The sequence below is a fragment of the Oreochromis niloticus genome, linkage group LG13, assembly GCF_001858045.2.
Source record: "Oreochromis niloticus isolate F11D_XX linkage group LG13, O_niloticus_UMD_NMBU, whole genome shotgun sequence".
Lineage (NCBI taxonomy): Eukaryota > Metazoa > Chordata > Actinopteri > Cichliformes > Cichlidae > Oreochromis > Oreochromis niloticus.
The window spans coordinates 16,730,039-16,755,644 of record NC_031978.2 but is presented as its reverse complement, the minus strand read 5'-3'; the positions used below and the strand labels follow the sequence as shown (position 1 = coordinate 16,755,644).

At 39.7% G+C, this 25,606-nt stretch overlaps 1 protein-coding gene across 2 annotated transcripts in view; it reads left to right on the top strand.

Moving 5' to 3' along the window:
* spock2 (SPARC (osteonectin), cwcv and kazal like domains proteoglycan 2) overlaps positions 1-25,606 on the top strand; it is a 42,289-nt gene that overhangs the window by 4,364 nt on the left and 12,319 nt on the right. Inside the window, exons 2-3 of one of the 2 annotated variants that reach the window (XM_003451949.5) lie at positions 12,690-12,698; positions 13,224-13,269. In XM_003451949.5, coding sequence (XP_003451997.1) covers positions 12,690-12,698; positions 13,224-13,269 — 55 coding nt within the window. The remainder of the gene's footprint in view (positions 1-12,689; positions 12,699-13,223; positions 13,270-25,606) is intronic. The other variant, XM_019367060.2, reaches the window with a different exon arrangement.

Genomic DNA, 25,606 nt, shown 5'->3' with positions numbered 1-25,606 from the left:
AATACTTTTTCACAGCATTATGTATAGACAGTGTACTAAATGATGGGAGTCTGCTGTAATTTTGTGCATTGCAGATCCACTTTTATGCTATGAAAGCAGATCAACAGTGGATTCCATTTTATTCTCAACTTACCTTGTAAAAAATAATAGCGTCCATGAAATCACACGGCCATGAAAGTGTTCTGGTCCTTTATTTCTGTTGAAGTAATATGAACATATATATGTGTCTAGAAATTGATGACAATAAAGAGTCAGCAATTCAACTTTATACCGAAGGATGCTCTTCATTGTTAGCCTCAGTCAAATATGGCAGCATGTACTTGTCAGAAATAGCTCAGTGTTTAAAACTGGATTTTTCTGTGTACTGTATATATTTTTTGTGCTTTCTCCCTTCCTATCCTGCACTGTCTGCGCCCTAAATCCTTATCTTAAAAACATGCACGTCTCCAGTCAGGCATTTCAGGACCACCCAGTAGCAATCTTGCCTGCACCTGTTATCCATTCACTTCATTTTTAATGAACAGAAACTCGTTGGCCTGCACAAAAACATCAGATCCCTCGTTGATGTCAGTGAATTAAATATGCAGAATGGTGGAAGCACTTGGAGTAGACTCTGACAGTTCTTATTGAGATGTGATGTTGTATTCTTTTGCTCCAAAACACTGGCAGGTTTACCTTTGCTACCTGTTCTCACCTGTCTGTTTTTAGTCTGTCATGCCATTTGTCTGGCTACAGTGCAGCAGAACTGTGGGCACACTCTCAGTTGCTTCTTTTATTATTTCACCATGGCATACAGAAATGATTGTGGATAAATCGTCTGTAACGCTGGAGCCAAACTCTCCATTAAAGGCTATCCAGACGAACAGTAAATTATCATCACTAGCCCAACTCTCAGTCTGTTATTCCCACTGCACATGCTGTCTGATGTTAAAATAGACTGCTACTGATGCATTAATGCTATGAATGATGATAGCGGCTTATCAGAAAACCATTAATCTATCTAGTCATGCTTTGTTCTGGCATGAGTCGGTGCTTATCGCTCACCAGATTCTCCGCGAGGCTGTAAGCATCCAAAGCTCTGAGGCAATGCACACGGAGTGCATCTTGATCGCCTCCAACTGTTTTGGGAGAGAGGGTCTGCTTGTTCAGAGTTTAGATAGAGTACTGGTGCACTGTGGGGTGTCTTGGCTGGTTACCAGAGGCCTAGGTGGGCTGTAATTGAGTAGAAGAAGAAAAAAAAAGAAATAGCCTTTCATCGTGCCAGGCTACAGCTGCTTCCTACAGTGGTACAATAGCCACAGCTGAAGGGAACAGGTGTCACAAAGACAAATTTGCTAAAGAGTTAAGAGGGTGATTAATTTCAATTTTCTTGGAAGATTCAGTTGTTTACAAAATGGAATAAGTGCATCACAATTCAGAAGTCTTCATACAGGTGTGACTAATGCCTGCTTAACAACACTTGGGGCTTTAAAACAGCCATTTTCCTTCCAGTTGCCAGCAATCCCTGCCTGCCTCGATTTCTAAGTGACCTTCTTCTGCATTTCCCACACCTAGTTTGGGAGTCTGTTTGCCAAACTTGCTGCAGGAAACACCTAATATCCCAAAAACGACCAATAAAGAGCTCTTTATGGGATACTGCCAGTGTCCTGAAGGTAGACGACAAAGTTAGTAAAGATCCCATTTACTGTTTTTTGGAGTTGTTTGGTTTTTCTCTGAGGTGATTTAAGTCGTGATTTGGTTAGAATTAAAATATCAACCACGCATGATTATGCATGATCAGAGGAGATATGTTGTTAGGGGCAGTTTACCCCTGGTAGGGTCTTCCAAGGCAAATTGTTCCTGGGGGTGAGAAGACAGACTAAGAGTGATGATATCATAGAAAATAGAGGTACATGGCTACCCTGCCAGGAAATAGTTACTTGGGGCCCACCCTGCAGCCATGCCTGGCCACAAGGAGGTCTGGGCATCTCTGCTTATACTGTTGCCCCCTTGACCCACACCTGGATAGAGCAAGATGGATGGATGGATTATCAATTGAAAAACACTCTAAATTAATTCTTATAGCATATCATTATGACATGTTTATATGAATTCTGGTGCAAAACAGCGTTCTATATATAAATTTGTTTCATGAATCTCATTCGACAAAGAACCGTGCAGCATTCTAAGACCCAGTGAGGCTTTTGAGGTTCTTTACAGCAGGTTCAGTAAATCTAACTTTGCCCCTTTTAAAGCTAACAATAACTTTAAGTGCCAGTAGCTGTCTCCACAGTAAATGCAGTTGGTCTTGAGCCAGGCTGATTCACAGCCAGTGTGAGATCAGGCCCTGTGGGTACAGGAGCGGATACAAAGGATTTTGATTAGCGCTGTGGAGAAATTGTTAGAAGTGGTTAGAAATAACTGTACGTATCCAGATGTTTTAGCACCTGGGAAACCCTGAGAGGAAAAACTGTTTGTTGTAATCAAACTGAGAAAAACATCAACTCTACACACACACACACACACACACACACACACACACACGCAAATATGTCATGTGCACATATAAATCCAGTGTATGGAGCTGCGATTCTTGTTTTGAAAGGAGGTTAGCAAGTCTGGTCCTTCAGATTTAAGTTTTAATTGATAAAGCAGCGTTCATTACACTCCTCTCTTTAAAACTAAAAACACATGAGCAAAAGAGCTTTGATGTAAAGTCAAATATAAACTCATAAGATTAGTTAATTTCCCACTTTATGACAACTGTATGGGCTGGGTATCTTTTTTTTAATATAAGCTGTTTAACTGTATTTAAGCACTAATTGTTTGAATACTGAGAAAGTGCTGTGGTTATTTAAGTCACTGAACAGAACCTTTTGTTTTTGATATGGATACAAATAATGTGGCTTGCTGTGAGGTTAATTGTACTAAGAGACTGATCAAAAAGTGTGAGGTCAGGTTTGTTTTTTGTTTTTTTTACTGAGGGAAAGACTATATAGTTTAGGCTAGGAATAATGAGCAGGTATTTGTATCAATATGACAAACCAAGCTGACTAGCTTTAACTAAAAATTAGCTCTCCACCCTCTTGAGCCCAGTATAGTAGTGGAGTTGTGTCAGGACAAGCAAGGCAAGCTGTGCTTGTCCAGTGGAATGTAAAGATTGACATTAATTCAAACATAACAAAGTGAAAGCAATCCCTCTCCTTTTAAACTGTGTTTTATCATAAAGCATCTTACCTCTTTGCATTCATCCTTTACATTACTGTCATCATGTTGCCACAACTGTCTATTGTCACAGAAAGCAGGTTTGACATTGATTCCAATCCGTAGGGTGTCTTTCATGGGCATTTCAGTTTCTCATTAACAGAGGCATGAGCTTGCCAAGCTGAGAGGCCAGTAGCTTCTTTCTTGTTGTTTGTGCATGGTCTGTGAAGTCACAATAAAGCTGCCACTGTCTATGCTTTCACTGCACTGAGATCAGTTACTATATGTACGTTTGTGGAAACAGAGCTAGCATTAGTAAGTAAACTAGCTTCTGTGGTTATCTTGCCAACTATCTTGGCCAACATATGTGATGTAGAGGAGATGGAGTGTAATAATTCTTTTAGCGCATTAGCAAAGAAAGCTTCGATGATGGAGAAAAGAAATCAAATCTAATTTAATAAAACATGCAAGTTAATGTCAACCAGCACTATTAAATTAGCATCTCTTAGAAGTGACTTTTGTAAAATGAGCGTACAAACTAACCAGCTGTTTTGCCAACACACTGTCTTCATTTTTCTGAATATTTTTAATCCCCCTGAAGATATAAACAGTTACCCATGTCCCACAGCCCGAAGCCTTTTATTTCAGCTGTCCTTTTATTTATTATGAATATATTTACTACACTTTTCAAAGTCATGGCCTGTTTTTCTGACCTGTTTTTCAGAGATATGTAATCCTTGCAGGGTAGCTAATAAAGAAATGTGATTTTATAGAATAGGGTGCATTACTAGAAATTAAACAGAAAAGTATTTAAAAGTAGCTCAATAAAAAACCTTGATCATCTTCAGCATTAATATTGGCAGATATAACCTAATTTGGGAAGGTACTTTTATTTTTTATCACTATTTTGATCATTTATGTGCAGTTTGACAATAATGTGTGATTTTTATAGTGTTTTATTGTTATTATTATAATTATTATTATTATTGGCAAAAGGAATGGTTTAAAAAAATATCCACCACTTTTCAACTAATAGTGAATATTTAGTAATATATTAAATATTTATTTAACTATAAAAGTAATAACATTTTACAGTTTTTGTACAGAAAGGTGAATATATCCAGGAAGAGTGCAGCAAATTGCAGGAGACTGTCAGCATAGATTAAACAATAAAAGTCAAGCAGGGCAAACTGGTATGTTTTAATTTGGCCCAGTTTTTTCTTGATAAACAATGAACAAAGCAGTATGGTCATTTCTGGCTCCAAAAACAATATGGCAGTGGTTGTGTTGCCAGACATGATGCCTCAAAACTGTAGTCGACAAACTACTGGCTGATGATGTGGGGGCTACGTCCAGCTTTAATATAGAGACCATGAGTACTTGACATTTCATAATTTATTATTTTTGTGCAGATTAAGTTTGGAAGCAGTATTGTGCTTACGTAAGATGACATCAGCTTAACTGAGTAGTGAGTCACCAAGTAGACATTATTTATGTGCGAAATTAAGGACCTATCGCTTCACAACCGAATAAAAATGAACTTGATTTTGACTGATTGGGTCTGTGTTAATTCTATGCTTTAGGTAGGTCATAACCCTACGTCGTAACATGATGTGTACCTCCCGAGAAAGACAACAACTCATCGCTGTTGAAACAGTCCACATGTGCATAGCTGGTGACAGCGGTTAGATCATAGAGTCCACATAGATTGACCACAAAATTCAGGTTAGTCTCAGGTGGAAATTAAGAATTTTGGGGGGCTTCTGAATATCTTGATCTGTCTGCCTGTCAGTATTTGAAACACCAAAAAGAAGAGCTTGTTGGTCACAAGACCCATTTGTTTCAAGATAACATTTCAGCAAACTGAACTTCAAGCAGACTTCAAGCTGAACCAAGGAAGCTTTGGTGCTAAAATTCGTAGGTCTTACCTACTGATAATGAATATTTATATGCTGAAATTTCTTAACAGTATCCAAAACAAGGAAAAAGGAATATATGTATGAATTTAAAAAAAATATGTATTTTAGTCAAAATAGGAATTTGTGAATTTTAGTAGGGTCTATGACTGAAATTGATAGACCCCCATATCTGCTTTTCCCACGAGATGAGCCAGGTTTCGGTTCTGTTGTGTTAACGTGGATGTGACTCTTGTCCGATTACACTGTTTTAGACTCCCCTGTCTCAGAACATCGGCCAATTCTTATCCCTTTTGAAACCCTTACCTAGGCAGCTTCATTGATTTTCCATTGTCGTATGAGCCTGTTTTTCAGTTGAGCTCTGTGTTTTCAGCAAAGTGTGAAGCTTCTTGCTGTGTGCACCAGATTCTCCTGTGAATTGCACACTGTTTTCTTATTCCCCACAGGGCCCTGAAAGGCACAAGGGCTGATTTTATTTATAGATAGTGAGTACAGGGCTGGCATGAGTGCACAGAGGTTTTGTGGACTAGGTGTGATTTTCATTTTGTTTGTTTTTTCATAACCGGATCTGTGCATGTCTGCATGCCTGTTGTGTCTATGCTTCATGTATTGCCAGACAACATGGATGATTAGTACTGCATGAAAATGTCTTTTCTAATTCAGCGTAGCCTGTCCTTTTAGTTTTGGGGGGGGGTTTGTACATTTTAATGTGTATTCACTCAAATGGAAAAACCAATTTACCGTTTGTCTAATTAGATGCAGTTTTCAGTCAGGCTTTGTATTTGACCTTTTATCCATTCTTTGCTCTCACAGTATTTCTGACATCATTTGTCCCTACTTGAGCGTGAAGAATGACATTAGAGCCTTTCTTGAATGAGAATTATGTATGATGCACAATGACCATATTAGTGAAGTACCTCACTGTTTAGTGCAGATGTAACTGAATGCTTTTTATCCACCACTTGCAGAGTGAAGGTGATTACTCATTCAGGAAACAGTAAGGAAGGGGGTTCATGTCTGTTTATTCGAGGTAGAATCTGTCCACATCTGCCTATATTTTTTGTGCTTTTCTTCGATATTAGTTGTATATAGACACAAGTCTGTGCACCTTTACACTGCTCAAACGCTCGCACAGTAAACCGTAATGAAACGCACAAGAAAACCCTCAATGTTCTCAAGACTGAAACGACTCGACTCAAACCTGTCCAATCATTCTTTGTCTAGTGTTTTCTATTTGTGTCTTTTGGTTTGATGCCTCCCTCTTGTAAAATACATTTTTAAAATAGCACTAGTTCTGTTGGTACTTCTCTAAACACCCAGAGACTTGCTCTACAAATGCAGGTTTCAATTTTGCATCTTCAAAACCTTAAAAGCTTAAAAAAAACCCCACAGAGAATAATTAGAAAATAAATAAATAACAATAATAAACCATTTTGATTCACCACTCTATAAGATCTGTTGCCTCTGATTTTCTGTCCAGTCCATGTTAATTTGGCGTACCTCAGCCTTTTCTCCCTGTTCCCGGTCTTTGAGAACAGCTTCTTCCATCTTCTCGCTGCACACCATGCTGAGATATGCCAGGTTTTCAGCTAACAGGTCAGTGTTAAGTAGCTTAACAAACAAAAAACAACATTCATCTGAAAACGATCAAGTGCAAGGTCTGAACTGAAAATGAATAAAAAAGCAGCCAACGTCCAAAGATAAATTATGAAAGGCCTTCAAAAAGGCTGGAGAACTATTGCTCCAGACCACTTTTAAAAAATACAAGAAAGTTTGGCTCATCAGAAGCAAAATGAGAGGTGGATCAATACATTTGCACAGTACTGTAGATTATTACTTTGCCCTCTTGCACTCACCCACATTTTGACCATTGATTGAATTCTCAAAAAGTACTAAACTCTGTTTCTTCTTTTACTTACCCAGTCTTTGGAGCGCTCTTACATAAGCCTCTCTCTGTCCTGTAAGCGCACAAGCCTCTCAGCATTTGATGCCGTGCCTCTGCTCTGCCTCTGCTTTGCAGTCCTGTCTTGGTGCATGCAGAGATAGGAATCTGCAGGCTTGCTTCTCATGCCCTGTAACCAAACACGCATAAGATCAGAAGAAAGGGTATAGAATATGAATATTGTTGAGGGGGTTTTGTTTCATCTCTGGTATGTGATCCGTAAACTAAAGCCGAGAAGCATGTGAACAACAAGCAAGTTTTTATGAGGTAGGAGGAAGTGGTACAGTTCTGTATGTAGCATCATATATTAAATTTATATTGCCTTGAGGTTTTCTTCAGCAACCTCAAGGCAATATAATTGCATTTAGCAGATCTGGAGGGGGTTGTACAGCTGTTACCCAACCAAGTTAATATCAGTGTGCTTCCACAAAAATTTCATTGATAATAAATAAAACATCAGTGCATAAATATGGCTTATAAAGATTGCACTAGACGCCGCAAGCGTTATTTTCCAGCATTTTAAGGTGAAACTGGGTTGATTTTTTTGCTTGTCACTTAGCTAATTACTATTTCCACCAGACAGAAATTCTTATTGTACATTATGAGCTTCTTTGTGCCCTCATCCCTCAGTCCCTCTGACTTTGGGCATGAAGCCCATCTGTCTGTGAACTCTGAAGGAAGATTATGTTACATTAGTATGACCTTGGTGTAAAGTAAGCTTAAGAGTGAAGGTCCTGAAGGTCCAGGTAGCAGTCTGTTCACATCCTCACCAGCCTTGAGACTTTTACGATTACCCTTGAAGAAAAAGCATCAGCATCGATTCTTTTTCAGCAAGTGCAAAAAATGATTACACTAGTTAGTACTTAGGCATCACAGATGTATTTATATTCATGCACTGGTGGGTCTCCATTGGTCTGCCGTTGCAAGTGAAGCTGATTTGTTCATCCTGCACTTGAAGCTACCTGCAAAACAACAGTTACTCTTACTGAAACAAAGTAAGGACGGACTTTGAGTCTTGAGTTTAATAGATGTGTTGTCAAAGCTAGGGCAATGATAAATGGCGTGTCTTCATGGGCAGAATACAGTCTGTTTTATTAACACAATAAGCAACAATTACAGCCTATTACATTTGGTTTCACTGAGGTATTATCCTCATGATAATCAATATACTGCACTCCAACCACGTATTAGTACCAAACCGAGCTACCACGGCGATGTAGTTACATTTCTGGGATGGACCACATCAGGCTACAGCACGCCGTAGATTTAACACGATGCTGTAAATTAAGCATCAGCAAGGCCAAATATTAAATCAGTTTTATTTTAAAAATGCATGGACAAAGATTATATTTTGTATTTTAAAGTTGACAATTTGTGTTTTTTTTATGATCTACATTCAGAATTTTTTTTTGCTTAAAGAATTAGACATGTACTTACTTGCCACGATTAAACCAGAAACAGTCATCTGCTGTTTTTCAGGAAACAGGGACACAGAAATGAATATTTTGTATCAGCATAAATTATATGTTTGTAAGTGGCTCACATTTACACGTTTGTGTTTAGTATGCAACAGCTCTGAGGCACTTCACCTCCCTCACAAAAGGGTTTTGGCCGCTGTCATGCTTAAATAATTTTGTTATTGTGTGAATTGTGTGGCCCCTGGTCTCTTTTGATGTGGTGGATATGCCGGAGCTCTGTGAGGTTTAGCACGAATGTGATGAATCCACTGAAGGCCGATATTAACAGAAATTGCAGCAAAAGGTCAATAAAGCTCCATCCAGGCTTGTACGCATCTCCTCCAGAGAGTGTTATTACTGTATCCTTTGTTACTGATGAGCCCGTGATGCACTCTGCAGTTACCATGAACATACCCCTCAGGATAACCGTGGTGAGCAGAGTGCATCTGACAGCTGACATTTACCCGAAAACACTTGTCAGTCACAGGTGTGGGGGACATACACCCCCACATTCATTTCAAACGCTTTCTTGTTTGTTCTTTTCAATCCAGCAAACAAGCATGAGCTCAGTCTGTCAAGAGATCTTTGTGACTCTGTGCAGTTCCTCCCGAGTCGAACCCAATCTTTCGGCGGACAGGCTCACAGGGTTGTGATCCTCCCCCGACAGATATGAGGGATTGTGATCTGTCAATCAGTATTGTAGCCCGGCAGCAGGACGAACACTCTGCCGTGTTTGATGTGGAGGGTAAGCTTCCCCGCTCTGTTTAACAAGAGGAGATCTTTCTGATGTTATCAGTTAGATCACAGAGCTCCTGGATGCACCTGAGTGTTTTCATCTCTCTCTGCCTGCTACCTCTAATCACTTCTGTGTAAAAGCCAGCAGTGTTTTCATCAGAGTACTGGTCTGTGAATCATATTTGAGGTGATGTAATTTCTCCGCTGCGTGCCAAACTTGTCGTCTTGTTCCGCGTTTCATGCTCACTTTCAGTTTGCACTCAGGAGAATTTATTTTCCCCGAATACATTTTCTGCTGTCTCTCTTCTATGAAATCATTGATTTCCAGTCCTGTCAGCGCAGCAGGACAGTTTCCTCATCAGTCCTGGCAGAATCACAAATACAGAAAGGCTGCTAAATAATGCAGGAGCTGAAGCATCAATAAGAGAGGCATGGGAGGCATCGGATTAATGCCCAGGTTGTAAACTCTTTGATGTCTACCCTCTTAATGTGTGACTCCATCAGACCAGACAAGGTTAAACTGCATAACCAGCAATCGTCCATAAAGCTCATCTGTAGTGTTGAATTAAGACTCAGACACGAGCCAGGTTACTAAAGGAGGGGAAATAAGCTTGGCAGTGCAGCGAGGAGAGGACGAGCAGAGCATCTGAGCTGCACTCGGGTAGATTTTAAATCACAAGTGGAGGCTTTGCTAGTGATGAAAATACGTACCTCTCTGTATCGCAGCGGTGAGGGTCAAAAAAGACGATCCGGGCTTTCACGACGGCTGCTTTTCTTGCATGTTGTGTTGGGATATATCACCTTCAGGGGAGCGGTTTGGCACGTTCTCCCAGTACAGTAAATGTTTACAGTTATGAGTCAGTCATCGCTAAGGAGGGGTGGTGGCTGATTGTAAATATCCTAAAATGACTCATATTTATTATTTCAGACATGGCAATATGCTCCAAACACTTGTTTTGCTAACATTAAACTATTTAACCGTGTGCCTGAAGTAATCTACAATAACAACAACTTATCATACTGTGTGTCTAACAAAAGTAGAAGCTTTGCAGAATTTTACCGTTATTTTGGCAGTCCTATTGTAATCTGTGTAAACGCCTTTTTGTTGTAAAGTATTATTCCGTTGTCACACAGGACTAAAGACCCACTGGCAAATGAGTGGCATCCCCTGATCACTAGGGAAAAATATGTATTCCCTGGCTGGTTGGCAAGTGGTGGCTGGAGGTTGCTGGCTGTCTCCAGATGAACACAAACAGTGTCCTCCATACACAAACTTCCTCGTGATAACCTGCCAAGTTAAATCCTCTAGGTATCTTGGTATTCATCTCAATTACCCTTTGAGTTGGAATGACCACACTGAAAATTTGAGTTCTCCTTTGCAGCAAAGGCTGTATTTTTTTTTTTAACGCAGGCTGAAAGTCTCGGAGAACACACGACAACTCATGAAGTATGAGATGTTGTGGTTATGGCAGCTTCTGTGTACAGGCAAAATCAAAGCTGTTGCATCTGGTTCAGTCCATTTCTGAGCAGTCTGTACTCAGACAGACACAGAGGGTTCTGTCAGACATGTTGCATATCCTCCATCCTTAGTAGGAGCTCCTGCAGGCAGATGATGAAGAGCCCCAAAATACAAGCTGAAGTGTTTTAAAAATTCATTTTTCCCCATGTCAATCAAGATGTTAAATAACAATTTTTAAAGGTACAGTTAGTAATTTCTTCAGGTTATTTAGAAAATTGATGCATTCTCATGAACTTAGTATTAATCCATTAAAAATGCATAGGAGCAGGTAGATGCTGCCATGGTGTCCCGCCTAATGGTTCCCCCTAATCACATCTTATATATGTGGCTAGAGACTGGCCTCATATGTAGCCCACCTTATAAGTTACTTTTAATTTAAGCATCACAAATAGTTCTTTCAAACTATATATGACCATTTAACACCTGTACATCTATATTTTCATCATCTCTTTGTCATTATGTCTCTCTCCTCTCTTATTTCCACCTCTTCCTCTTCCTCATTACCTGAAGCCTCATCTCCTGAACTGAAGTCAGGGCTCTAACACATACAGACATGCAAAAACATGACTATTCACCTCCAATATTGTCACACTTACTTATTGTTAACAGGTTAAACATGCAATCTTCCCGTCTCCAGACAACTGGCTAAACGACAGCAACAGTAGCTGGATATAAGCTAACGTTAGTCTAGCTAGTGTTAGGCTTAAGCAAACCTTCCCTCTGATAAACATTTTTTTGTTTTCTTTTGTTTGACATTACATTGTATTAGAGTTCATTCACTAAGCACCAGAGTCTGACAATATTAGATCCACTTAGAAGAAGGTTTCACTAACAGAGGCTAACAGAGGCTAACAGCGGTAAAAACAGCAGCGCTTTCCAGCAGAAAAATTCAGGATATCCTCAACAACTCATTTCACAGTTTCACTGCTGCTTGGTGAGGAGTTGGCAAGTGTTTGCAGACTAGTCAGCATCTTCTGTGCAAACTATGAGGGGCTAAAGCAATCAAAGGGGGTTTCCAGTGCAACTGTCACCCAGAGACACCCAGGGACCACTTTATATTCTTGCATCTTTATTTCTCATTCAATTTCTTTGAGCTATTAGCTTTGCACTACACCACAAAGGGAATGCTGCTGTATTTATGATACTTGAACTCTGTCTCGATGTGATCAGTCCCTGCAGGAATCCTGGTAAAGTTTGTCTGTTGATAGCTAAACCGTGACACGGTTGTCAGTCATGCAAACATTGTAAATCACAAATCACAAATAAACATTTATATTCTGATGAGTCATGCCAGAAAAGAAATCCAGTATTATACTATAAAAATGTAAAGAGGCCTTCTTTTTCAGCGTACAAAATTTACTGTATTTACTGTATGTATTTTTACTGCAGTTTGTCACTGTGTATTTATATCAGGATGTTATTATATTGCATCAGGAAAGTGCTGACATGTGTCCCAAACCTGAAGGTGAAACAGGTAGAAAACTGAAATGTCATATGTGCCACCAACTACAGGTTGAGACATCTGTCACCTTATGTTCTTATGATACTCATTACCCTTTTTTTCCCCACCTTTTTCGCCTTGTTTAGGTTCGTGGTGAAGCAGTGTTGGGAAAATGTAATATTGCACCAGCCATCATTCAGTTACATTTAGTGATAAGGTGAAACCACTTTTCTAATGTTGCTGGGCCTCTCTCAGTCAAATCTAATCTGATCTGATCTTCTAAATTTGTGGTAAATAAACAAAACTAAGCAACAAAAGACTTTGTTACATATATTATTATAAAATCAGGCTCTAAGAGATTTTAAAATGAACTTAGAAAGTCTTTTTTGTGTCCTCACGATGTCTTGAATACAGCTTAATACGCTCTGTCCAAAATTGCACTTTTCTTCTTCACTAATATCGACTCTTTTCTCTCCTTTTGCTGTCATTTCACCAGGAAGTAGAGGTCAGTTCTCTTCACTTTTTGTACAGCTCTCTTGTAGCCGCCTTTGTCCAGTGTCTTTTGCATTCATGAGTAATTTCCTTGTCTCTTTGTGTGTCTTTATCTTTGCCTCTCCATCCATCTTTTCTCCCTTTTTTGCAAAATCTCTTTCAATTTGCCCATTTTAATTAGAACGATTAATGTTCTAATTAAACGGGGGTAAAAAGGCAGAGCACTTAAAAGGCAGCTCACCCCTGATACCATATGTCTCGAATATAGGCAGAGTGTGCAGATTTGTGGAGCTCATTTCCATAAAGAATGTACAGCCACAGTCTCTGGTGTGACTCACTTAGCTAATTATCATGCCAGTGTACACATTATAATCAGTGTCCAGTGATAATGTAAACTACATCGCTTCTCCACTGTGATGATAGCAGTGTTCATGCTGTATTTTATAATATCAGCAGCACTGTGCATCCACTGTGAATTACCTGACTCTTTTGTCTTGGCAGCAGATAGTAAAGTAGTGTTTTCTTCCTCTTTCTGCAGGATGACTACGTGCGTACCTGGGATGAAAATCAAGGTTCTAATGACAGTAAGTTTCACAACATCTTGTTCCTTTCTGTGTGTGCTGCTGAGAGCTGCTGAACATAAAAGCGTTTTGTTGAATTTTGATAGCTTGCAAATGGCTCATAGAAGGTCCTAGAGGTTTTAGGATCAAGTTTCGCTTTCATAGATGCCTTAATTCTTGGCAGCATAGATTCACCAAGGTGCTGGAAACATTCCTCAGAGACCAGGATTGCCCCATGCTTTAATGTTGTTTATGCTAAATTCAGGTCCTATCATCAAAATGTTGCAGCACAAGTCAAGACTCATCAGACCAGGCAATGTTTTTGTCCGATTTTGATTAGCCTGCGTGAATCTTAGCCTCAGTTTCCTGTTCTTAGCTGACAGGAGGTGCATCCGGTGTGGCCGCCACCTTCAAGATTTGATGTGTGTCTTCCAAGATGCTCTTCTACAAATGTTTATAATGAGTGATTAGTTAAGTTAGTGTTGCCTTTCTGTCAGCTTTTAGCAGTCTGGCCATTCTCCTCTGACCTCTGGGATCAACAAGGCATTTTCACCCAGAGAACCCAGCGAGGGAAAATCCCAGATGAGCAATTTCTGAAATACTCAGACCAGCTTATCTTGTGCCATGCTGCGTTCAAAGTCACCAAAATTGTCTATTGGCTATTCCAATGCTAAGTCTGAACTTTACGTGCCTAAATGTCTCTGGTTTATTAGCTATATTAAAGAGCAGTTGAAGAGGTTTACCTAACAAGGTGGCCTGTGAGTGTGCTTGCTTGATTAGGAAAAAAAGCAATAAATACTCAATAAATTGTAGTTTTTTTTAAATAACTTATATTCAGTTATCACTTTCTGTGTGATAATAATATATAAGATGGACCAACATGTATGACTATGCTGTTTTTAAGATTATGCGGACCATAAGTATTATAAAAATGATTATTTGGGGGGGAAAGCCCTTTTGATGGTCTTATTGAGAGTTTCCTATAGATGTATTTAGGCTCAAATAAGGTTCTCAATGCTTTTACAGTTCAAGTAAAAGATGAACTACCTCAATTAAAGCTAAAAATAAAACCACAGCTTTGTAACTTGCTGCACAATATTACTAAATATATACCGAGTGCTTCGTTGTTGCGTTTGTATCAGTCGTACGGTCTCGTGTTTAACTTTAGTAATTAGTCATTTCTTGGCTTTCCATTGTGGAACTCCATTATGTCTGTGTTTCTCTGAAACATGATTCCATGCCCAGGCTTTTTCTCCAGTAAAGCCGCTTTCAGCTCAGTTTATAAAAGCCCCAGCAAGTATTGTGAAACTCTGAAGTACCCAGTTAGACGTAATATTTCTATAGAAAGAGAAGCTAAAAGTTTCAATTTGATTGCTGGCTTATCCGATCATAATTTAACCATGACTGCAAGAAATGCTGCAGTTACTCATACAAATGTTTTTACAAATGCATCAGCATATATCTTAAGGCAAACTGAATACATCAGTGAAGTGACTTGTTTAATGTGGGTTGATGGTTGAACAAATGTCTTTACAGCGCTAACGGATAAGGTGAAAAGGTAGCGTGAAAGGTAGTGTTTGGGAAAATAATAATTTAGCCAGAAATGCCAAAAACTTATAAAAGCAGATATTAGGCATTAGAATAGCTGTTAAGTCTATAAGAGACAGATGTGGTGATTTACTGTATGGAGGCTTAACAGAAGGAAAAGATAATAGTAAATTTATTTGGAAAGATTTTTATAAAACTAGCCACATTTGTCTGTGATGTTCAACTCAAAACTCCGGGGAAATTACCTGAATACAGCAATCTTTTCTTGCTCTTTAGATTTTTTTCTTCAGTATTGAGTATATTGGATATTAATCTTTTAAATACACATATACATAGAAGTGTGATCTGCTTACAAGATTCAGGTGAATCACATCATGAGTTCAAACATATGTTAACTTCCATTACTGTTAATTAAATTACATTGTTACTTGAATACAGTACTTCACCTGCTGATTGTAAAAAAAAATTGTCCCTCCTATTTTTAAATCTTAAAGTATACTTCCAGTTCTTCCAAAAGTTGAAAGGTTAAATGATTTGCAGGATAAGGACTCAAGAGATAAGCAGACTTTGTTCTTTTTTGTTTGTTTTATAGTTTTTATTTAGGACAGTAGATAGAAAACACAGAAAGCGCCACAGTAAATGGCCTTGGGGTGGATTTGAACTGCCTTACTGCATGTGGTTTGTGTGCTCAATCCAGTGAGCTATAAGCAGTGTCTGGTTTAACAAAGGCTAGGCCACTTAATGAGGCTGGCTAAAAAATAAAAGCCAAAAGCCAAAGCAACACAAAATTCACAAGTCTACCGATAGAAACACACAGGTCTGGATAACAACAATGAGACCAAAAAAAAAAAGAAGTATTGGCAGAACAATATATACACTGATGCACACACTGAGGGCTAATCAGGGGAATGAGACATAGCTGGGGAAACAAGGGACAGGTGAAATAAATTAGGATAATACAGGGGATGTGGAGCTAGGTGCAAAACACAGGAGACAAATGACTGCCAAAATAAAAGAACAAATAAAAAACAAAAACTGAAACAAGGAGACGCAGAGACAAGAACTTTAGAGAATGGATAAAAGTGAAGAACCGTGGAAAGGGAACAGTGAGAAAACAAACTCTGCTAACAGAGGATATACCCAGAACATAAGAGCAACCGAACACTAATGAAGAAGTGTGAAACCAGAATGGCTCGAAAACAACACGAAGAACCAGAAGCTCTGAAGAAAGAATGGAAATCAAAACCAAGATAATAACTCGCATCTCCTAAATTTCAAATACTAATAAAACCCCAGGTAGAAAGCCCAGGTTCATGGCATCTTTGAACAACTTCATATCAGCATTTTGGGTTTGCATCACATACGCTTTGGCTCTATAACAGGGGTATTCAATTAAAATTGTCTTCAAATGAAGTGCTTACTTTAAAAACAAACTACGGAAAGGTGTAGTTTGAGTTTCCCATTATCTTAATTTTAATTTTAATTTTACATGTAACCCATCTCCGCTTCAAACCGTCTTTTCACACTGTCTATTTCGCTGACTTACTTCTTTAGACTTATGTATCTTGAGCATAGTAGGTGTTCCTCAAGGATCAGTGCTAGGCCCCCTTACTATTATGTTTGTATATCTGTGATTAGGGCTGTTCGATATAACGATATATATCGGATGACGATATAAAAACGTCTATCGTTTCATTTTACGCTATCGTTTGTTTCGTGGTGTCGCAAAATAAACTGTTTACGGCAATATTTTTTCATTGTTTTGATGGTCACAGTAGTGGCTATATTAATTTCTTAAAGTTCTCTCTTTCTCTTATATTTAATATAACCACACTACGGACGGACAAGCGCCTGTTTTTATGCGTTGCGGTTAGCAACAACGACGGTAACACCATCGCGTGTCCGCTTGTTTATGTTCCACATAAACCTTTCACAATAAAGCTCAAGATCCTGTTGAGACTTTTCAAAATAAACTGAATCACGTGAAAGAGCAGATTATTTACGGATGAGAAGCAAAACAAGAGCCGCTAGGTGCTAAAAAATAAACCTTAGACTGAAACGTTAGAACAGGCTTTTCCCCGCAGCACGCCATGTAATACATATTCACAAAGAAAACGGCGGCCGTTACAACTTATGTCTATAAATGTATAGTTTCATGCATCTGTTAAAATACTCGACTCCAGCTACATGACGCGCAGCTGGAAATACTTCCCGCAAGTCGAGCTGCCCGAGATTCACAGAATTTACAGAAAATGTTACATTTTTCTGATTTATATCGTTATCGGACGATAGAATTCTTATATCGGGATATGAGATTTTAGTCATATCGCACAGCCCTATCTGTGATCTTTAGGGTTTAGTTGAGAAAAGTTTTTGCTGTCAAAGCCTAAATTTGCATACTGACATTCTAACAAAGTGTGGAGGGGCAGGGCAGATACTGAAAGATCAAAAAGTGTAATTGTCACGATCTGCTGAGTGGCAGGCAGGATGTGGACCCAAATGCAGGACTCATCACACACCGGATAACTCAAAGAGGCAGCTTTAATTGTGCTGTAGCAAAAAATACACTAGAAACAAGAATCAAAAACCAGAGAACTAGAAACTAAGGACAAGATAAGATAAGATAAGATAAGATAAGATGGCCTTTATTAGTCCCACAGGTGGGAAATTTGTTTTGTTACAGCAAAAGTGCAAAGTTATGTAGCAGAAATTAGAAAACACTGGAATGCAATAAAATACAATAAAATAAAATAAAATACTATATACAATAGAATAAAATAGAATAGAATAATATATACAATAGAATAAAATAGAAATACAAATACTATATACAACTGAGTAGGAAAATACAAAAACACAACTTCGTCAGAAGAAGAATTGCACGTATAGCAGTCTTATTGCACATGTGTGGGTTTGTGTGTTTGATCAGCTGCAAAAGTCTTTGTTGTGGAGTCTGACAGCAGTGGGGAGGAAAGACCTGCGAAATCTCTCCGTCCCACACCGTGGGTGCCGCAGTCTCCCACTGAAGGAGCTGCTCAGTGCTGTCACAGTCTCATGCATGGGGTGGGAGATGTTGTCCAACAGTGATGACAGCTTAGCCACCATTCTCCTGTCACTCACCACCTCCACTGGGTCCAGAGGGCATCCTAGAACAGAGCTGGCCCTTCGGATCAGCCTGTTCAGTCTCTTCCTGTCCCCAGCAGAGATGTTGCCGCCCCAGCAGACCACACCATAAAAGATGGCTGAGGCCACCACAGAGTCATAGAAGGTCTTCAGGAGTGGGCCCTCCACTCCAAACGACCTGAGTCTCCGAAGCAGGTACAGCCTGCTCTGCCCTTTCCTGTAGAGGGCGTCTGAGTTATGAGTCCAGTCCAGTTTGTTGTTCAGATGAACACCAAGGTACCTGTAGCTGTCCACAGCCTCGATGTCCATATCTTGGATGTTCAGTGGTTGCAGTGGAGGATGCTTGTGCCTGCGGAAGTCTACCACCAGCTCCTTGGTTTTACTGGCATTGATCTGGAGGTAGTTCAGCTGGCACCAGTCCACAAAGTCCTGAGTCAGTCCTCTGTACTCCTTGTCGTCCCCATCAGTGATGAGGCCGACTATTGCAGAGTCATCAGACAAGGAACTAAGACACTGGGAAACTAGAAACTTTAAACTAGGAGCGAGGATGACAAGGAACACGAGAGAGCACATGGTCTAAGGAGCTTGGAAAGAAAAGCGTCTGGACTTCTTTAAGTTGTTTGAAGACGTTTCACCTCTCATCCGAGAAGCTTCTTCACAGAGCACATGGGAGTGGTACAACGCGACAGAGGGACTGGGAGAGCAAGGGAACGAGACACAGGAGGAGAGAACAGCAGGGTCTAATCGCCAAGGACCAAGGAAGTAAAGCAGAATACACCACACACAGGACTATCAAAATAAAACAGGAAACATGAGACAGGCATGGAGACGTGGATTTGACAAGGAGACACGACTGACTGGGGAGACACAGGAGATGAACAAACACAGAGATTAAACACAGGCTGGGATAAACACTGAGAGTGGAAGAACTAAGATAACTGAGAACTAAAGGGTAAACGTAAATACAGTAAGATCATAATTCACATCGGCAGTAATGACACCCGGTTACGCCAATCGGAGGTCACTAAAATCAATATTGAATCGGTGTGTAACTTTGCCAAAACAATGTCGGACTCTGTAGTTTTCTCTGGTCCCCTCCCCAATCAGACCAGGAGTGACATGTTTAGCCGCATGTTCTCCTTAAATTGCTGGCTGTCTGAGTGGTGTCCCAGAAACGATGTGGGCTTCATAGATAATTGGCAAACCTTCTGGAGGAAACCTGGTCTTGTTAGGAGAGACGGCATCCATCCCACTTTGGATGGAGCAGCTCTCATTTCTAGAAATATGGACAAATTTATTAAACCCCCCAAAATATGACTATCCAGAGTTGGGACCAGGAAGCAGAGTTGCAGTCTTACACGCCTCTCTGCAGCTTCTCTCCTCCTGCTACCCCCCCAAAAACCCATCTCCATTGAGACTGTGTCAGCTCCCCAAAAGACAAAAAACAAACCAAAAACCAGCAATAAACAACTTAAACATAAAAAATCACAAAGAAAGAACAATACAGTATCCACATCTGAACCAAAGAGTAAAACAGTGAAATGTGGATTATTAAATATTAGGTCTCTCTCCTCCAAGTCTCTGCTAGTACATGACTTAATAATTGATCAACAAATCGATTTACTCTGCCTTACAGAAACCTGGTTGCAGCAGGATGAGTATGTTAGTTTAAATGAATCAACACCCCCGAGTCATTCTAACTACCAGAAATCTCGAAGCACAGGCCGAGGGGGCGGTGTGGCAGCAATTTTTCACACCAGCCTATTAATTAACGAAAGACCAAGACAGACTTTTAATTCATTTGAAAGCCTGATGCTTAGCCTCGTCCACCCCAGCTGTAAAACTCAGAAACCAGTCTTACTTGTTATCATCTATCGTCCACCTGGGCCTTACACAGAGTTTCTCTCTGATTTCTCAGACTTTTTATCTGATTTAGTGCTCAGCTCAGATAAAATAATTATTGTGGGTGATTTTAACATCCATGTAGATGCTAAAAATGACAGCCTCAACATCGCATTTAATCTGTTATTAGACTCAATTGGCTTCTCTCAAAATGTAAAAGAACCCACCCACCACTTTAATCACACTCTAGATCTTGTTTTAACATATGGCATAGAAACTGAACATTTAACAGTGTTTCCTGAAAACCCTCTGCTGTCTGATCATTTCCTGATAACATTTACATTTACAATAATTGATTACACAGCAGTGGAGAGTAGACTTTATCAAAGTAGATGTCTTTCTGAAAGTGCTGTAACTAAGTTTAAGAATATAATCCACCCACTGTTATCATCTTCAATGCCCTGTACCAACATAGAGCAGAGCAGCTATCTGAACGCTACTCCAACAGAGGTCGATTATCTTGTTAATAATTTTACCTCCTCACTACGTACGACTCTGGATACTGTAGCTCCTGTGAAAACTAAGGCCTCAAATCCAAAGTCCCTGACTCCGTGGTATAATTCTCAAACACGTAGCCTAAAGCAGATAACTCGTAAGCTGGAGAGGAAATGGCGTGTCACAAATTTAGAGGATCATCATTTAGCCTGGAGAAATAGTTTGCTGCTTTATAAGAAAGCCCTCCGCAAAGCCAGAACATCTTACTATTCGTCACTGATTGAAGAAAATAAGAACAACCCCAGGTTTCTCTTCAGCACTGTAGCCAGGCTGACAAAAAGTCAGAGCTCTACTGAGCCAACCATCCCTTTAACGTTAACTAGTAATGACTTCATGAACTTCTTCACAAATAAAATTTTTATCATTAGAGAAAAAATTACCAATAATCATCCCACAGATGTAATATTATCTACAGCTACTCTTAGTACCATCGATGTTAAGTTAGACTCTTTTTCTCCAATTGATTTTTCTGAGTTAACTTCAATAATTAATTCCTCCAAACCATCAACGTGTCTTTTAGACCCCATTCCTACAAAACTGCTCAAAGAAGTCCTGCCATTAATTAATGCTTCAATCTTAAATATGATCAACCTATCTCTAATAATCGGCTATGTACCACAGGCCTTCAAGGTGGCTGTAGTTAAACCTTTACTCAAAAAGCCATCTCTAGACCCAGCTGTCTTAGCTAATTATAGGCCAATCTCCAACCTTCCTTTCATATCAAAAATCCTTGAAAGAGTAGTTGTCAAACAGCTAACTGATCATCTGCAGAGGAATGGCTTATTTGAAGCGTTTCAGTCAGGTTTCAGAGCTCAGCACAGCACAGAAACAGCTTTAGTGAAGGTTACAAATGATCTTCTTATGGCCTCTGACAGTGGACTCATCTCTGTGCTTGTCCTGCTAGACCTCAGTGCTGCATTCGATACTGTTGACCATAATATCCTATTAGAGCGATTAGAACATGCTGTAGGTATTACAGGTACTGCACTGCAGTGGTTTGTATCATATCTATCTAATAGACTCCAATTTGTACATGTAAATGGAGAGTCCTCTTCAGACACTAAGGTCAATTATGGTGTTCCACAGGGTTCAGTGCTAGGACCAATTCTATTTACATTATACATGCTTCCCCTAGGCAACATCATTAGAAGACATAGCATAAATTTTCACTGCTATGCAGATGACACGCAGCTCTATCTATCCATGAAGCCAGGTAACACACACCAATTAGTTAAACTGCAGGAATGTCTTAAAGACATAAAGACCTGGATGGCCGCTAACTTTCTGCTTCTTAATTCAGATAAAACTGAGGTTATTGTACTCGGCCCTGAAAATCTTAGAAATATGGTATCTAAGCAGATTCTTACTCTGGATGGCATTACCTTGGCCTCCAGTAACACTGTGAGAAACCTTGGAGTCATTTTTGACCAGGACATGTCCTTCAACGCACATATTAAACAAATATGTAAGACTGCTTTCTTCCATTTGCGCAACATCTCTAAAATTAGAAATATCCTGTCTCAGAGTGATGCTGAAAAACTAGTTCATGCATTTATTACTTCCAGGCTGGACTACTGTAATTCACTATTATCAGGATGTCCTAAAAACGCGCTGAAAAGCCTTCAGCTAATCCAAAATGCTGCAGCAAGAGTACTGACAGGGACTAGAAAGAGAGAGCATATTTCTCCTGTTTTGGCTTCCCTTCATTGGCTTCCTGTTAAATCCAGAATTGAATTCAAAATCCTGCTCCTCACATACAAGGTCTTAAATAATCAGGCCCCATCTTATCTTAATGACCTTGTAGTACCATATCACCCTATTAGAGCACTTCGCTCTCGCACTGCAGGCCTACTTGTTGTTCCTAGAGTATTTAAAAGTAGAATGGGAGGCAGAGCCTTCAGTTTTCAGGCCTCTCTTCTGTGGAACCAACTTCCAGTTTGGATTCGGGAGACAGACACTATCTCTACTTTCAAGATTAGGCTTAAAACTTTCCTTTTTGCTAAAGCATATAGTTAGGGCTGGACCAGGTGACCCTGAATCCTCCCTTAGTTATGCTGCAATAGACGTAGGCTGCCGGGGATTCCCATGATGCATTGAGTTTTTCCCTTCCAGTCACCTTTCTCACTCACTATGTGCTAATAGACCTCTCTGCATCGAATCATATCTGTTATTAATCTCTGTCTCTCTTCCACAGCATGTCTTTCATCCTGTTTTCCTTCTTTCACCCCAACCGGTCGCAGCAGATGGCCGCCCCTCCCTGAGCCTGGTTCTGCCGGAGGTTTCTTCCTGTTAAAAGGGAGTTTTTCCTTCCCACTGTCGCCAAAGTGCTTGCTCATAGGGGGTCATATGATTGTTGGGTTTTTCTCTGTATTTATTATTGTGCTATCTACTGTACAATATAAAGCGCCTTGAGGCGACTTTTGTTGTGATTTGGCGCTATATAAATAAAATTGAATTGAATTGAATTAAAGAAAACCAACAACAATAATCAAAGATTATAATACCAGAACTGAAACACAAATCCTGGATCGCAGACCCAGTACCGTGACAGTAATAAGCACAGAGCTAATCTGCGCTTGTAAATCAAAACTTTTTCTTTAGGCTCAACATTTTTTGTAATAAAATAGCCTGCTGGACAAGTAGTCAGCCAACTGGCCTTCTTATGAAAACTCTGCCTTCCGTTATAGTGTCATGGAGTACATTTAATAATGTGTGCTGAGCTAAAGAAGTTAACTAATGCTATCATAAGGACTGTAAAGTTGCTTTTAATTAAGGGTGAAAAGATTGATGTGGTCTCTAAATTGACATGTCCCTGGCCCAAATGCTAATTTTAAGAAACATGTCAAATTAAAATAGCCGCTAAATGTAACTTGGCTCTTTCTCAACAAAATAAAAGCCAAAGCAAACCACTAGAATCTTTGCTCAAAAAAAAAAATGGAAAGAAGCCAGTTTAACATCATCGCTATAAAATCTGCCCACTCCTGGCTCTATATTGACCCGTGTTATATTTGTTTGGACTGGTATTCAAATATTCTTGCTTATAATTTGTCTGATACATTTAGGATGCCAACAAAGTATGTGTGAGTGTGTGTAATTTGTCTGTGTTTTGTCTGGTTAGTTTCGTCTCACTTCCTGTTTTTTTTTATTTTAATTGTTGGCCTGCCTGGTCACAGTGGAAGAAAACAAGCCTTAGGCTAACTATTCTGCAATGAATCAAATAGTAACATTGGTAAATAATGTTGTACACAGTCCCTAACAAATAAAATGAAGATAAAGAAACCTAGACAGGATTGTTTTTTTTCTGTAGATGTTAAGGGAACAACAGGAAACTCTGGACTAGTATCATTAAGGTTACAAATGAGGCAGTCCAAAGCAAAACACCCCTTTAATGTTTCTTCTGTAACCCTGACACAACCTCATACTTTATTTGCTCAAAGAGAACATCTTCCGTTAATACGTAAATGTCCAGGCCCCAGTGAAACAGGCTATTACCCTGTAAGATTTATTTATGGGATCTTAATGATAACACAAAATGCACACATATTACCCACCAGAATCCAAAGTATATCCAATTATCTCAAAATAAAACTATATTCATGAAACCTCCCAGGCTTTGTATAATACAGTAATGTATGTGCATGTAAAAAACCTTTTTCTGTACTCAAGATGTGTCATAATGCATTCATTATTCAGGCATGAATATAAATCCATGCAAAACGAAGAAATCCCTGCGATGGATGCTTTTGCAGTGAAAGCAAAGCTGCAAGATTGATTGAAACTGAATGTCATTATCTGGCTGTGCTGCTGCACGATCCGTGGCCTGTATTTGAACTGTAGCGCTTTCCAGACGGTCGCCGGTTCACCATATTAGATAGTGTTGCCTGTGTTTTTGTGTTTTTATTTTTATTCCGGGGTCAGACGTGCACTGTCCACAGCTGCACTGATTCCTTGGCGAAGATGCTGAAAGATGTTTGCACTCCGCTTGAGCGGATCTGATGTGACTCCCACAGGAAATGCTAAACATTGGCTCGACTTCCACCCATCATCACTTCGTTCTGCTTCCTCCTTTTTTCTCCGTCTCCACTCTAGCAGGAACTGCAAGTGGAGGCAGAACATCTGAGGTCACCTCCTCAACTCCTGCTGTAACTCCAGCCTTAATTGAGCCGCTGCCAGATGAAGTCATGACATGGAGTTTTGTCCTTAACCACTGTCACTAGATTTGCAGCTTAAATGAAGTCAGCTGAATAGCTGAGTCCATTAGCGGAATTTCCAAGGACTTAATGAAGGACTAATTATTGTTTCCAATGGGTGAGAGGTATAAAAGCATGAGAAGACAGTGAGGCAGAGGTGTGAAGCTAATATGCCTTGATTTAGTGTAAAATGACTGACATCAGCTTTATTCCTGCCAGCTCTAAGGCACTCTGATGATCAGGAAATTGTGGACTGTGGGTGAAGGCAAGTTGGCAGGTGTATGAGAGTGTGATAGGATGCTAATAGAAATATCTTATGCTCTGTTCATCTGTAAAGACGAAATATTTTATTCAGAAGGAAGAATGCAAGGACGAGAACATTTACTGAAAAATGCACAAAACATTACACACTCACTTTGTTAGGTACAACTTGCCCATACTAGGTTGGACCCCCCTTTTGTCTTTAGAACTGTCTTAATGCTTTATGGCATCGATTCAACAAGGTGCTGGAATCATTCCCAAGATATTGTTCCCCATTGACATGACAGTCTCACAGAGTTGCTGCAGATTTGTTGGCTGCACGTCCGTGATGTGAAAGTGCTCTGTTGGAGTAAGGCAGGGGTGTCTAACTCCAGTCCTCGTGAGCTACTGTCCTGCAGCTTTTAGATGCATCCCTACTCCAACAGAGAAGCTTCAGAGTAACTTCAACATGTTGTGTGTTCAGAGATGGTCTTCTGCATACCTAAATGCAGTGGTTCCCAAAAATTAAACAACTGTGGGATACTGTTTGTCCGTGATTTGAACCAGGGGAACAAATTGTGGCAGGATCAGCCTGATATTATTTGTATCCCACTGTAACTTTAGTGTATAAAGAGCTAACATTGCCAAAATTTCAGTATAAGAAGTGTTTGTGAACTAAAAATCAAGAATTGTGGGATACTGTTTGTCCATTATTTGGACAGCCCAGCGCGTGCTCCCGACGCAGGGGAAACAAATTCTGTCGGGGATCCCTACCTTGGCACCGCTGTTGTTCAGATGAAGCCAAAGGCAAGATATGCTTCATCATATTTTATAGTCTTTGGTTTGGAAGAAAGTTGGTTTGG